Raw genomic sequence first — 16,383 nt, 5'->3', positions numbered from 1 at the left:
TGGGGAGGTAACCTGTGGTAGAGGAATCAGGCCCCAAGTGCACTTACGAGTCACGTTGTCATAGAAACAATACCAAGTGATAGATGACTGAGTTAAAAGCTTCATTTGCTGTTAGGGTGTCTTCACACTCTAGTAGGGATGATGTAACACACAAACAGGGCAGATGACAGTCCTTAGCAGTTAGGAACCCTGTATTTTTTCCTGATTGAAGTTTACTCAGTGTGTTAGCAAAGGGTTACAGGAGCCAGCTTCTCCTTCTCACCCAAGTGTACTGGCAAATGTGAAAATAAGTTTATTATTTCTTTTCCCTTGTTGCTATTTATACTAGTCAGTTTTCTTTCTCCATAGAACCAAGTAGGGGATACACAGACACAGACACACACACACAGACACACACACACACACACAGACACACACACACACACACACACACACACACACACAAGTGTAGACATGCTAGAATCAGAGCCTATGCAATGACAAGGTTGGCTCAGGTACCTTTCTTCAAGAGGCCAATTTAACATACAAGTATTAGTTAAAAGCAGAGAATGGAGATGTATTCCATGTGACCATGTTAGCATGAGGAGTAAAGTGGTCTAGTATGTCCCTCAAATCCATCTGTGGGATCTTAATAAGAGGTTTAGATTTAAAAACAGGCAAGCATCATTCATAGCTAAGCACATCTTCCCATCTTTAGTGTCTAAGCTGCAGTATCTCCTGCAAGGTGGTCAGAAAAGTTGTCACAACTGTAAAAAATCTCTTTCAGAGAGACAAGTTCCCACTCTGGCTGAAATTAACCTTCAGCCTTTTCTTTCTCCCATCCTGCAATTCCTCAAGGAGTTTCAGTTTCTTGGACTCCATTGTTTAAATAGTTCAGTAACCAAAGAGAGGAATATAAATTTCTCTTTCTTTCCTACCTTCCCACCAGGACAGTCATATACATATAAGACAGACTGATGTTGAAGTTGTTTATTATGGTGGTTTTGTGTTCCCCAAAATATTGTGCACTCTAATAAACTTATCTGGGGTCAGAGAAGAGAATAGCCACTAGATATAGAGGCCAGAAAATTGTGGCACACACGCCTTTAATCCTAACATTCCAGAGGCAGAAATACATCTGGATCTCTGTGAGTTCAAGGCCATACTGGAAACAGCCAGGCATGGTGACTCACACCTTTAATCCCAGGAAGTAATGGCAGAAAGCAGAAAAGTATTTAAGGAGTGAAAACCAGGAACTAGGCTGGTTAAGCTAGGTTTTGAGCAGCACAATTCAGCTGAGATCCATTTGGATAAGGACTCAGAGGCTTTCAGTCTGAGGAAACAGGATCAGCTGAGGAATTGACAAGGTGAGGTGTCTGTAGTTTGTTCTGTTTCTCTGATCTTCCAGCATTTACCTGAATACCTGGCTCCAGGTTTGATCTCATTAATAAGACCATTTAAGATTCATGCTACAATTTATAATGAGTTTGACCACTGGATTATGGTGTCTGGGGAGTATCATGATCTGGTATTTTTTAATCTAGATACCCCCCCAATAGGATATAAGCAAATGAATAAAGAAAATATGTGATGTACCCAAGTCTGAAGTTTGAAAGTTGGAGAAACTGGCAAGCTGGGCTGGTGGGATAAGTCCCAGCTGACAGCTACAAAAGAGAAGAAGAGATACCCCAGATCAAGCAGGAAACTAGGTAGAAGGGAGTTATGAATGCATCTTTCCTATGCTTTGTGCCATCGTGTTACACTAAATGGATTAGACAGTATTCAGCCACACTGGGAAGAGACACCTTCATTCTGCTGTCTGATTCAAATGCCAGTACCCCCTGTATTGAGAGCTGCTGGTAGCAACACCATGGGAATATACAGCAGTGACAACTAGTATTCAGAAGGTCAACCTTTCAGAACTAAGTGTTCTGCTATAGGAAATGATCATGCAAAGTGTTATGGAATTACTGCCTTTTGAATGAATTGGCTGTCTCTTGTTGTAAACTTCTTGTACAATAACAGCTATGATTCTCTCCATTTACCATGCATTTCCATGTTTTATGTACATATAATCTCCTGATTGCATCTCAGTTTTATGGACACAACTCTCCTTATACATTTGGGGTAATTGGATAACTTTCCCCAGCTGTGTTTATTTTTCATTAACATAAATCTGCCCAGGACCATTCTCTGGACAAAAGTATTTCAGCAAAGATACCTTTTTCCAAGGACAAAACTGCACATAGATCAACATTAGCTTCTCTCACCCACAGATAGAAAAAAGAACCACTAACTGTTAAATCCTCAACTCTTTACCTTCATCCTGGGTTATTTACATAAGACTCTAATTTAAGAGATTTACAATTCATATTCCTAAGTGAAGTTTTAGCCACTTGCTAGTTACTGAGTTAAGGTAGTTATTTCCTACTGACCCAAGGAGATTTGCCTTCAAGGCCAGGCAGGCAATAGGTGCCAAAATTCTTTCTTGTGCAAATTAAGTTTTAATTCCTCCTTAGTCAGGTGCTATTCCTAGATTCCCTAATTGATCTTAGCCTTTAGTTGACCCTGCCAGAGAACTTCCCTTTAGTCATTCCCCTTTTGTGTTGTAATTGGAAGCTGACAATTATTGCTTTATGTGTGGATCCTTATCACCTCTCTCTTCAACCCTGAAAACTTCAAGCCTCACATTGTTTTGCCAAAGAATTACTGCTCCTGTATATACTGGTTCCCTCACTTCAGGGGAATGGATTTAGAACAAAGATGAGGACAAAGGTGGAACTAGGCAGAGATAAGAGAACAACAGAAGGGACTGAGAAGAGCTAAGTATGAGAACAGAAGCGAAACTGTAGATAGAACAGACATAGAAGAACAAAGTGAATGGACTAAAGAACTCAGTGTGCTTAGATTAATTTGATATCCCTCAGTTTAGAATCTTCAGCTGGTTGTTTGACTCTTCCACAGACCCTGGGAGAAAACAATAAATGCTGGACATATTATTGTTTTCATTACCTCTGAACATGTCATATGGAACCAGAAATAATACTTAATTTGCACATCCTTGATTCATGTAGGCTTTCTGAGTCTTTGACACTATAACAAGACAGTTTCATGTATAGAGTTCCTGCTTCAAGTACTACTCTATTAAGTTATAAAAAAAGCTTCCATGTTTTCAGTAAATTCACATTTTTGTGTTGGACCTCAATTATAGCTGTCCATAGCACCAAGGTTGCAGACTGGACTTATCTGGAAAGCTGATAAGATTGGTGTTAGTTTTGGGAGGTTGAAAAGAGGGAGGTTTGAAAGAAAGGTACAGATATGGGTTCTTCTTCAGGGCAAGAGAATTATTAACCCCAGGTATAGGACATTGTGGGATTTAGAAGAGACTGTTCTCCCCCAGATGAAATGGGTGTCTTATAGGTGTCCTAGGGAGGAGGTCCCATCCCATAGTTAATGAGCAACCATACCACTTTATGTGCCCACAGTAAGGTTGCCTCTGAATTCAAGATAGCAATTGGAATATGGAGGTTCTGTTCTTTATAGGTATAGATCACATCTCAGGGTCACAGCTCTGAAAAAAAAGAGTGCTATTTTTTTTTTTTTTTTTTTTTTTTGCATAGTTCAGTTCCTTGTACCTATATCAGGCAGCTCAAAACCACCTGTAAAGACAGCACTTTTGACTGTGGGCACTGCATGCCAATGTGCACTCCCCACAACACTGGAGAAATATACCCATTACTCCATATCCTCTCTATCATGACCTGTCTGTCACTTGTGTCTTTGATTTTAGCCATTCTGACAATTGTTGATGTTTGCTTTTGATCTTTACTCTTTTATTTTTTTTTTGGGGGGGTGGGGGGCTACCACACAGCTCCCAAATAAATTACACATGGAGGCTTATTCATAATTATAAATGCCTTGCCTTAGCTTGGCTTATTTCTTGCTAGCTTTTCTTACCTTTAGATTATCTCATCTGCCTTTTGCTTCTGGGTTTTTCCTTTTTTTTTATTTCTGTAAATTTTACTCTTACTTTTACTCCATGGCTTGCTGTGTAGCTGGGTGGCTGGCCCCTGATATCCTCCTCCTTCTCTGGCTACTTCTTTCCTTTTTCCCCATATTTCTTCTTCTTTATATTCTCTCTGCTTGACAACCCTGCCTATTCTTACTCCCACCTTACTATTAGCCGTTCAGTTCTTTATCAGACCATCAGGTGTTTTAGACAAAGTAACACAGCTTCACAGAGTTAATTGCAATATAAACAAAACGTAGCACACTTTAAAATAATATAATTGTAAGGTGGAATGTCAAAGTCATTTTGATTTGCATTTCCCTAATGGCTAAGAATGTTGAACATTTCTTTAAGTATTTCTCAGCCATTTGAGATTACCCTTTTGAGAAGTCTCTGTTTAGATTTTACCTCATTTTTTTATTTTTTATTATATTTTATTTTTTTGGTAGATCAGTTTCCTTGAGTTTGTAGGCTTACTGTTGTTTCTGTTGTTGTTGTTGGATTCTAGCTTTAATTGGTGGTCTGGAAGGATACAAGGGGTCATTTCAATTTTCTTTTATTTATTGAGATAATAAATAGAAGTTTGTACACAAGTATATGGTCAATTTTGGAGAATATTCCCTAAGGTGCTGAGGAGAATGTATATTCTTTTGTGTTTGGGTGAAATATTCTGTAGATGTCTGAAAGGTCCATTTGATTCACAATGTCTGCTAGCTCCATTATTTCTGTTTAGTTTTTGTCTGGATGTCCTGTCCATTGGTAAGAGTGGGGTGCTGGAGCCTCCCAATGTTAATGTGTGAGGTTTGATTTGTGATTTCAGCTTTAGTAATGTTTCTTTTACAAATGTGGGTGACCTTGAGTTTGGGGCATAGATGTTCAGAATTAAGACATCATCTTGATGAATTTTCCTTTGATGAGTATGAAATATCCATTTCCATCTCCTTTGATTAATTTTGGTTTGAAGTCTATTTTGTTAGATATTAGAATAGCTGTACCACCTTGTTTCTTGGGTCCATTTGCTTGTAAAATATTTTCCTAACCCTTTACTCTGAGGTAATGTCTATCTTTAATGTTGAGGTATGTTTCTTGTATACAGCAACATGATGGATCCAGTTTTCATATCCATTCTCTTAACTTTTGTCTTTTATTTGGGCAAATTGAATAGATTGATATTGAAAGATATTAATGACCAATGATTGTGAGTTCCTTTTATTTTGTTGCTGCTGCTGGTGGTGTGTATGTGTGTTCCTTCTTTTGGATTTGTTGGTGTGACATTATCTATTTTTTTTTTTCATATGTGTAGTTAACCTCCTTAGGCTGGAATTTTTCTTCTAGTACCTTTTGTAGGACTAGATTGATGGGTAGATATTATTTAATTTTGACTTTGTCATGAAATATCTTGTTTTCTTCATCTATGGGGATTTAATTATTTTTCTTGGTATAGTAGTATAGCCTTCCATTTGTGGTCCTGAAAGTCATCTGTCTAGGCCTTTCTGGTATTCAGAGTTTCTCTTGAGAAGTTGGGTAAAATTTTAATAAGTTCTGCCTTTATATGTTACTTAACAGTTTTCCCTTGCAGCCTTTAATATCTTTCCTTTGTTCTTTATGCTTAGTGTTTTGATTATTATATGGCACATTAATTTTCTTTCCTGGTACAACCTGTTTGGTGTTCTTGAACCTTTACAGGCAGGATATGCTTTAGGTTAGAAAAATTTTCTTTTATGATTTGTTAAATATATTTTCTGGATTTTTGAGCTGGAATTTTTTAATATTCCTATGATTTATAAGTTTTTGTCTTTTTACAGTGCCCAAGATTTCTTGGATATTTGTGTTAGGAATTTTTTAGATTTAACATTTTCTTTGACCAATGAATATATTTCTTCTAATGTATCTTCAAGACATAATTTTTTAAAAATTTTCTCTTACATCTCTTGCATTCTGTTGGTGATGCTGGTATCTGTAGTTGCTGTTTGCTTACCTTGATTTTCCGCCCTTGATTTTTCTTTTCTAGGATTCCCTAAGTATGCGTTTTCTTTATTGCTTCTATTTTCATCTTTAGGTCTTGAACAGTTTCCTTCACCTGTTTTTTTTTTTTTTCTTTTTTTCTTTATTTTTTCAAGACAAAGTTTCTCTGTGTAACAGAGCCCTAGCAGTCTTGGAACTCTTTGTAAACTAGGAAGACCTCAAATTCACATAGATTCAACTGCTTCTGCCTCAGGAATGCTAGGACTAAAGGTATGTGCTACCATGTCTGGCTTTCCTGAGTTTCCTTAAAGGATCATTTCCATTTTAAGGACCTCCATCATCTTTATAAAGCTAGTTTTAAGGTTGTTGTCTTGTTTTTCAGCTGCTTTGAAATATCCAGGTCTTGGTGTCATAGGATACCTATGCACTGGTGGGACCATATTGTCCAAGCTGTTGTTGATTGTGTTCTTTAACTGGCATTTGGGCATCTGATTTTGGGATGATTATAGGTGTGGGTGCTGATTTCTGTGTTTGTCTCTGTTGGATAGCTGTTTTATTCCTGGGTTTCTGTTTTTCATTTGGACTTCTTGTCTTTGTGGTCTAAATTTCTGGATGTTAACATGTCCTATGATCTAGTAGGGAGTCTCTGTCCAAGCTGAGGGCTGGACTTCTGGGGGATAGTTTGGCCTTTGATTCAGAAGGGGTCTCTGGCCAAGCTGGGGGTGAGATATGGTGATGAGGATGGAAGTGGGGAATTGGGGACAATTAGTGAAAGGAGAAGGTCTGCTTGTATAATCCATGTGGTTGAACTGATTACCTGCTTGTTCTGGGATTACAGGTGCATACCACACAACCTGTGTCCACCTGCTTGTTCTGGGATTAGAGGTGCACACCACACACTTGTATCCACCTGCTTGTTCTGGGATTGCAGGGACACACTGTACACCTGTATCCATCTGCTTGTTCTGGGATTACAAGTGCACCCTGTACACATGGGTTTTCGTTTGGATTCTGAGGACCTGAACTCAATTTGGTATTCCTGCATAGCAAGTGCCTTACCCACTGAATTCAAGGCCTGGGCATGTCTTTCCTGGAAAGTGCTACTGTGAGTTAGACTTCTGGCTTCCTGATCTGTACTAAGTATCTCCTGCTGATACTTGGACCCTGACAGGAAATTGATTTCAGGCAGCTGCTCCAGATAACATGCTCCCCTGAGGAGCCCTCCCTGGTTTCCACAAATGCTATTGGCTTGGGTAGAAGGTACAAAGAAATTGAGCCCTATCATGCAAGAGCTGCTGTTCAATGGCTTTGGAAGGACACCTCTGCAGGGGATGTGATGTGTGGCACTTTGGGATGGCATTAGCAGAGGGACACTCATTTCTGGGGGGATTAGTTTTCAGTCTAAAGGAGGTATGACATGTTTGGATGTAGAGTCTGTTACCCAAACACAAAATGGTTTTCACAAAAGAACCCTTTTCCACTGCTCCAACAGTAGTCCAGCCTCTTCTTCTCCGCTCCTCTACAGACACATAAATTCATTCTTCAGTTCATAATAACTTCTTAGTTTGAAACTTGTTTTGTTGGTTTGGATACCCAAGGGTCCTTGCAAATAGTAATGTGCTTGCTGCTTTCTCTATTTGAGTGAAAACTAGTTCTTTTTGTTGTTGTCTCATGTAGCCCAGGCTGGCCCCAAACTCAGTAAGTAGCCCAAGGTGAAGCTGAACTTCTGAACCTCCTGCCTCTACCTCCTGAGAACAGAGATTGCAGGTGTATAACACCATGCCTAGCTTATGTGCTGCTTGAGATTTATTAGGGGTTTTGTGTATGCTAGGCAAGCCCTCGGCAAAGTGCACCACATCCCCAACTAATATACTCTTAGTATTTCCCAGGTTCAGCCCTCTCCTGCAGTTCCTACCCCAGGTAATTGCAAATCTCCTTACTAAGTTTGAAATGTAGCCAATGCCACTTTAGTGTTGGTGTCTGTTCCTGTCTTCTGTCTTTGGCATTTACTACCTTTCTAGATCCTTCCATATCTCTGCTGTTCCACAGTTATTTCATTTGGCTAATTTCCCCAAGGTTTTACAATGTATTCTTTGCAGACAATGACAGTCACAACACATTTCTCCCTCTCCTTGCCCATCTCACTTTCATGAAAGCATCATTTGCTTAGAAAACCTTCTCATCTCTCTTTTCATGCCATTCTTCCTTGGGAGCCAAGATTAATTTCCCTTTTATCACATTCCTCTTTGTAACAGTTTTTTTTTTTTTTAATGTGTATTGCTTTCAATGCTGTTCCAGAGTTTATCACATATTTGGCTCACCATATAGCTTTTTGGGGGGTCTTAATGTAATTATTTTTTATATTTTTTGATTCTCTAGAAGTTGTTGATTCTTTCTCCTCCCTCTCCCTGGAATCTCAGACTGCCTTTACAGATAGATAGCACTGGGATCTTAGGACATGAACAGGAAGCAGTCTTGTGAGTCTGAACAAAGATAACATATTTTTCCCTTTAAGATCATGAAGCTGAATGTGGAAAGATCCTGAAATTAAGGTCAGCACTGTGTGGTTGTTTATACCCACTGTCAGATTGTGGAATAAAAAATGGCTTTTATATGTTTGCTTTTTTTATTGTTTTTCAGGGCAATGTCACTTTTTCCTGCTCAGAACCACAAATAGTCCCCATCACATTTGTCAACTCCAGAAGCAGTTATTTGCTGCTGCCCGGCACCCCCCAGATTGATGGATTGTCAGTGAGTTTCCAGTTTCGAACATGGAACAGGGATGGTCTGCTCCTGTCCACAGAGCTCTCTGAAGGCTCAGGGACCCTGATGCTCATGCTGGAGGGTGGGACTCTGAGGCTCCTGATTAAGAAAGAGGCAGGACATGGAACTGAAATCCTTACAGGTACAGTCATTGCATACTTCCATTTAATCCTCCCCCACCCTCCTCTCCCTTCATTATCTGTCTTACTTTCTTCCTCTTTTCCCCCTTCTCTCCTACCCTCCCTTTCCCTCTGCTTCACCTTCCCCCTCTCCTCCTCACTTTTCTTTTCTTTTGTTTATAATGTTTCTCTTCAACCTAAGTCAACCAAGGTTGAGTTTCTGCCTAAAACACACCAATTCATGCTTTGGGATGAGGGGTGGCCTAGTGGTAGCAAGTTGACTATAAATATGAAGGAGGTTGCTCTTGCTCTCATGCACTAATTAGACAAACACAAACCATTTGAATTAACCACGTGTACTTCCACAAATCTCTCAATTGTTTTTCTGTAGGATCATCATGAAAGTGGATGTGAGATTTCCTATCCAGGAGTATTTAGCACCCTCTATACCATCTGTAGAGTGGTCTGCTTAGTCCTGTGTATAGAGATCTCTCATACTGAGTATCATCTTTACCAAGGTCACTCTAGGAAAAGGCTGTTTTTCAAACTTTATAAATTAGCAAATGGTGGGTTACAAAAATGTCTCTAGAACCACATGTTTCAAAATGATAGAGCTGAGAATTTGTTTAGAATATGTCTGGCTTCCATGTTCTATTTCTATAAGATCTTGGGGATTTTTCTTTATAGTCCCTATGTTCTACTTCATATTAATTAGTGAGCTTTAACAATTGTATTTCTTAAATACATTTTAAAGTTATTAAGTATATACTATTATGTGTGGCCTCAGGATATGATGAAACTTTTCTAAATGTTCATAAATTGGCTGAGGTCTGGGAAACACAGTCTCTCTCTCTCTCTCTCTCTCTCTCTCTCTCTCTCTCTCTGTTATATGTATGTATGCACACTTCTGTTGGCCTCTGTGTATGTGCCCTCAAGCATGCTTCTGTGTGCAGATATGAGTGCATGTGTGTATATGTAGTAGACAGTAAAAATCAGTGTTGAGTATTGTCTCTCAGCCTTTATTTATTTATGTCATCTACCTTTCTTCCTTCCTTCCTTCTTTCCTTCCTTCCTTCCTTCCTTCCTTCCTTCCTTCCTTCCTTCCTTCCTTTCTTCCTCCCTTCCTTCCTCCCTCCCTCCCTCCCTCCCTCCCCCCCCTCTCTCTTTCTCTCTTTCTTTCCTTACTTACGTTTTTGAAACTGAGATTTTCACTGGCCTGTAACTTGCCAAGTATACCAGGCTGAATGTTTGGTGAGATCCAGAAATCTCCCTGTCTCTGACTCCTAGGAGCTGGAGTTACAAATACTCACCAGCACACTTGTGTATAACAATCACTTTATAGACTGGGCCATCTTCTTATTGTTGTGTGGATTCTCAATCTCAATGGTATAGAGCTGCAGTCAATTCTGTTTGTCAGTACTCCAGATCTTCCATCTGAATTTTTCTTATTTTTTTTGAAGTATGTGTGTGTGTGTGTGTGTGTGTTGCATGTTGTGTATATTTCACTTGTGTGGAAACATGCACGCTGAAGTAAAAAAGCTGCCTCTCTAACCACTAAGCTGAATTTCTTAAACATGGAAGAATATAACTTTTTCCCCATTCTCCATTGACTTATAGATATCTCCTGGTCATCAAGTAGCATCAAGTAATATGTTTTCTTAGATGGCAAGTACTGAATGAGGTTGGACCATGTGACAAGGTGGGGGCAGAGGCATCTGGATCAGGCAACAGACCCTGTGGGAAATCTGAACATGAATAATCCAAGTCAAATCTTCCATTGTAGTGCTGTGGACCATCATCCACCACAAATTTCACTATAATGTATTATTTTCTGTTAAGATGGCAGTCTTTTCCCATTGGTCCATGAACTTCATTACTCTAATAGACTAGATAAAATCAAGTTAAATATTAAAGATTATAATATAATAGTCAGTCTGGTCAGGCCATGGGAAAGCCTCAAGTGTGTATGTATGATGGGGCAGTATATACACGAGGTCATTGAAACAGGGTCTCTCACTGCAACTTCAAGACAGAAGAATTTATTTCAGCTTATAGCTTGAGTGCACAGTCTTGGTGGCAGGAGGGTGAGGCACCTGACTGGGCACATTGAATCTGCAGTCCAGAAACAGAGAGCTATGAATGCCTGGCTCTTCTTTTTAGTCAGTCCAGGTCTCCAGCCAGTGGAATGGCGCCATCCACACTGAGGGTCAGTCTTCCTACCTCAATTAACACAGTGTAGAAACTCTCTCACAGACGTGCCCTGAGTTGGTTCTAGAGCCTGTCAAGTTGTCAGTCGATAATAACAATGACAACTCCCCAAATAAAAGCCATAGTCTTTTGTAACCTGATCTTGGACATGGTAACCTATCATATCTGCCATATCCCATTCATCATATGCCAAGAAATAAGTCCAGTTCATGCTTACATGGACCAATTCCACTTTCAAGGCCTCAAAGATGGCTCAGTCAGAAGAGTGTTTGCATTTGATGTAGAGGGACCTGCCATTGACCCCAATACTCCATAAATAGCTGGCCATGGTGGCGTACACTGTTAACCCATCCTGGGATGTTTGGGAATCCTGGCACTAGCTGGCTAATTTAGCTTAATCAGTAAGCTAGTGAGAGATCTTGTCTCAAAGGAGGTAAATTGTGTTTGTTAAGGTAACACCTAAGACTGTTTTCTGATTTTCATGTGTGTGGTCACATACGCATGTGAACCCTTCCCTCACACAAACACACACATGCACAACCATAAAAATGACTTTCTAAGACGATGATAGCCATTAATGAGAAAAGTGTACCTGAAACACTTAGCGTAGACTTGAGAAACTGATTAATAAATACCCATTCTCTCCATACTGAGTGAAGGGCCTTATCTCATAGGATTGTAAAAGCTGTGGGTGAATCTGCATTCAGAGGAGCTTTCTAATATTTATTAGATTCCTGCTAATAGAGGTGAGTTATTCACTTTGAATGATAATATTTTTCATGTTTACAGTTATAAAATTTAAACCATGATCCTCCTTATTTGGAGAATAAAAAAGTGAGATGGCACTGAGCTGTCTCTCACTAATTGGTAAGATGTTTGAGCACAGAGATTTGTAGGCCTTGGTTCACAAATGCAGTCTCACTATGATATAGGCCTTGGTTGTGGGTCCTCTAAAGAACCCAGGAATGCTTCTACTATTAAGCACATATTATTAGTCCATTTACACACACTTTGGGCTGAGAGAGAGGCTGATAAGAGTTTCTGGGTTACCCAGCTGCAAAGAGGAAAAAGGAATTGTATCATTTCATACATATGTCCCCAGTGCTGGACCAAGTGGAAGGAAGTTAAATGTGTAACTTAACAGGTGAAGCTTGTGTTAGAGACTAGCCTATAATTCTTTTCTCAAGAGTATTTTCCTACACTTTACAAAATTTGAATCTCTTAATGTGTCTTTCAGAAGGACTAGGAAATTATTTGTTCTCATATCTTTCTACCTGGAAAGAATGAGAGGACTAAAAAGCCAAAGTGAGCATTATAGATTTTTCTTGCCTTAAAGTTCTAAACAAATTTATTTTGAAAATGAGAGCTCCTTTTGAGAGCTTACTGGCTTCATGAGAGAGTAAATATATATATATATATATATATATATATATATATATATAATATAGCAATTACGTCAGTAAACTTTGTGTGTGTGTATGTGTACACATATTTGTGTGTATATATATGTGTGTATGCCTGTATGTTCAGGGGTTACATGTGCCTTTGCACATATACAGAGGTCAGAGAGGGATACAGGACACCTGCTTTGTCACTCTGCTTTATTCTTTAAGATAGGATTTCTCACTAAACCTGGAATTAAGCTGCCTGCCACGAAGACCCAGGATTCTCCTGACTCTACCTTCCATAGTGCTGGGGTTACAGATGCTTTTGATGTACAGGAGGTTTCACATTAGGTCCTCATGATGCTCAGATGTCTTATCTAATGAGCCTTCATTTCAGAAAGCTTTAAGAGCCAATAAGTCTCCCCTTGACACATGATGTGCCTTGTAAAGCAGAATGTGACACTACTTATTAATAGCTCAGGGTATCCAGAGCTACCTGTGACTAGGTCAGGGTTTCTTGTATCTCTGTCTCAGAGGGAAATTGATTCTTGTGGGAAAGACAGCACAGAGCTATCTGCTACCTTTCTACTTATATTTTATCCTACAAAGGCACTACAGTTACAAGATACTTGGGGTCCTTTGCCCTGAAAGAGAGAAAGGCTTGTCAAGTAAATACAATCCCCACGTAGGAAGAATCTGAATTCTATTGTTTTCGGGGATGGAATTTGAGAAAGAGTATAATGCCTGCCTTGTATTTTTTCCTTTGTCTCTTTTTGTGAAAGAGCCAGACGTGTGAGTATTAAGAGAGATATAGGACCCCATTTCTCTGTCAAGGAGTTGATGTTAGATCTAGTGAGTATTGTGCAGGCCCTGTTGGGATAGACCATAATGAACAAATCTCATCAAACTTTATGATAGGGTAATTTTAATATTTGCACATCTTGAAGAAATATTTATGAATTAGATGGTGAGCTCAAGGAACCAAAATGGCATTCACCAAGACATTTCAATTCATAGATTGCAATATGTCATTTTTGATAATTTCCCTGAAAATACTGGACAGGTTTGGCCTATTTGTTTCTTCTCCAAGAAATCATAGAAAGAGCTACAGGAGTTTTAGGGATCAGACTGTGCTCTCTCTGGGTCAGTTACCTTTATGCCCCTGTGAAAAAATACTGCAAGGTAAGAAGCATAGGGAGGAATGCTTGTTTCGCCTCAGTTTCAGGTTGCAGTCTCTCATGGTGGAGAAGGTAATGGCAGTGAGGGCTTGATTGATGGTGATGGTTGCATTGTGTCCACTGTCAGGGAGCATAGAGTTGAGTGCTTGCTTGTAGTTAGCTCACTTGCTCTTTTATATGGTTTGAGATCCCAACCTAAGGAATGATGCCACCCACAGTGGGAGGATCTTCCCACCTAATCAAGGTAACCCCACAGGCATACAAAAGGCTAATCTAACCAAGATGTCTCTCACAGATGTGTCTGGAAGCTTGCCTTTGAAATGATCCTAGATCCTATCAAGTTGACAATTCATCTCATGCACTTGTCCTTGACAAAGAAGACAGTGAAGTCAAACAGAACAAGGGCATATTTAGACTTGAATTACCAACCTTTATTGTTTTAACTGTCAGTCACTTAAATAACATGTATAAAGAAGCCCTTGATTTATGTAAAAACTTTATGGACAAACTGTGATTGAATAATAAGAAACATGCTATTTATAGGATCTAAAGTTGTGTCTTTCTTTCCCAGATGTTTTATTCAGTGAGCTCATTCTGTAATTAGGTGAAATCCACACAAAATGGCAGGAAAGTTTCCTTTCTTTTCTTATAGGCATGTAGTCTATATTAACTGAGTTTGCTATCAGTATCATATGTAGATTAATATATCAATATAGAGTCAATGAGAATTTTGCTCATGACATGTGTTATGTCAGACACCATGTATATGGTATATGCATGTTGATGTCATGGGTGGACATTAAGTATCTTCTTCTATTGCTAACCACCATAGTTTTTTGAGACAAGAGCGATTTACAATAGCACTCACTGGGTTGGCAAGATTGGCTAGCCAGCAAATGCCAAGGACCCACCTGTCTCCATCCCCAGTGCTGGTGTTATAGGCCTGGGGTTCTAAGCTCAGATTTTACATGTGTTGGTACTCTATATTCAAGTCCTCATGTGTCAATAGCAGGTACTTTCCCCACTAATCTATCAATATGCCAACTTAGATACTTTTTATTTCCAATGATTCTGCAGTAGGATTATCATCTATGAGGGGAAACCCTCTTCCATTGACCCCTACCATAGAGCTCTTTCCATTTCAGGTCTTTGTACCTCTGTCCACATTCTGAGACTCAGAAACAACATAGGCTAAGAGAACACACTCATAGCATTACAATCCAGCAGGAGCCTGGCTGAGTCCACTCAGGACTGGAAAGTCTATTTAGGCAAAGCTCCTGTGAGAAAAAGACACTTGGGCTTCTTCCTTGTTGTGTTCCTGACACATTGTCTTCTTCTGCTCCCCACAGACTGCCATGCCCTGGGGAGACACAAGGCGTGTGGTCCTGAAGTCTCAGCACATGTTTGTTCTCTTAGGAACATGTAGCACTGCCTTTTCTTTTTCTTCTTTCTTCTCTTTCCTCCTCTCTCCTTCTCTCCTCTAGCCTCCACTTCTCTACCCCTTCTTTCTTCTATCTTCTCCTTCTCTCCCCTTTTCCCCCTTTCCTCCTGTTCCTATTTCTTCCCTCCTTTCTCTCTTCCCTTCCATATTCTTTCTTTCTTTCCTTCTTTCTTTCCTTCTTTCTTTCTTTCTTTCTTTCTTTCTTTCTTTCTTTCTTTCTTTCCTCCCTCCCTCCCTCCCTCCCTCCCTCCCTCCTTCCTTCCTTCCTTCCTTCCTTCCTTCCTTCCTTCCTTCCTTCCTTCCTGGTTTTCAAAATGGGACCTTGCTATATAGCCCAGCTATCCTTGAATTCTAAATCTTCTTGCCTAATTCTAAGTACTGTAGTTACAGGGATGAATTGCCATGCTAAGCTCACAATATATCATTTTAATTTTTTGTGGGTGTGATTCTGTTCTTTGTGTGTTCATGTGTGGACTACAGGCATGTGTGCACCACAGTGTATGTGTGGAAGTCAGAGGACTGTACTGTGTTTCAGTCCTCACTTTCACCTTGTTTAAGACAGGATCTTCTTATTCTCTGTTGTGTACTCAAGGCTAGCTAGCCCAGGAGCTTCCAGAAATATTCTCATTCCCTCCTCCAAATTTGTTTTTGGAGTACTGGGAATCCTGATAGTGCTGCCTCATCTAGATTTATGAGACCATTGGGGACCTGAAATCAGGACCTCATCCATGCATGGTACCTATTTGGCCCTATGTACAGACCCATACCATATTTTAAAGCTTTCAAAAAGATGCTTAGAATAGAAACTGGTATTGTCTGAGTCTGAGTGCTAAGAGAACAGGATGATTCATAAAAGTAAGAGAAAGCTCTTGGTTCATTTTATAAACAAGACTTGGGTGAACAGCTTTGAATGTCATATAAAACATTATATAATAGAAAAGGAAAAAAATAGCACTGCTGTGATTCCCTTCAAAGACATGAGCACTTCACGGGACTTTTACTTTTCTTATGGAAAAACTCAAGGTAGCAAGAATAGGACAAAAAGGAAGTACAAAACCTCAGCCCTCAAAATAATTTTTTATTGTAGTGCTCTTCTCTCCCCACTAAAGACAGAGTCAAAGTCAAGAGCAAGAGCTCAAGCCTTTTGGCCAGGGCACTGTTGAGCAAGGCTCTGTTTGGCTTCAGGGCCAAGGAAGCCCAGTCCTGTAGACATCTCCTTTGTCACCAAAGGGAAAGAATATTCTAGAATCATGGCCACTTTGACTAACCCTATATACTGGAACTCAAAGAGAAAAGTAAGTCAACCCCATCCCTTGATATTTTTAAGAAGGTCAGC

At 39.6% G+C, this 16,383-nt stretch overlaps 1 protein-coding gene across 2 annotated transcripts in view; it reads left to right on the top strand.

The window, feature by feature from the left end:
- Cntnap5 (contactin associated protein family member 5) overlaps nucleotides 1-16,383 on the top strand; it is a 902,127-nt gene that overhangs the window by 462,843 nt on the left and 422,901 nt on the right. For both annotated transcript variants that reach the window (XM_036201821.1, XM_036201822.1), the window contains exon 8: nucleotides 8,594-8,858. In XM_036201821.1, coding sequence (XP_036057714.1) covers nucleotides 8,594-8,858 — 265 coding nt within the window. The remainder of the gene's footprint in view (nucleotides 1-8,593; nucleotides 8,859-16,383) is intronic.

The sequence above is a fragment of the Onychomys torridus genome, chromosome 11 (assembly GCF_903995425.1).
Source record: "Onychomys torridus chromosome 11, mOncTor1.1, whole genome shotgun sequence".
Taxonomy (NCBI): domain Eukaryota; kingdom Metazoa; phylum Chordata; class Mammalia; order Rodentia; family Cricetidae; genus Onychomys; species Onychomys torridus.
Note: the sequence above shows the minus strand (reverse complement) of the source record. Positions and strands in the feature narration are given on the sequence as shown.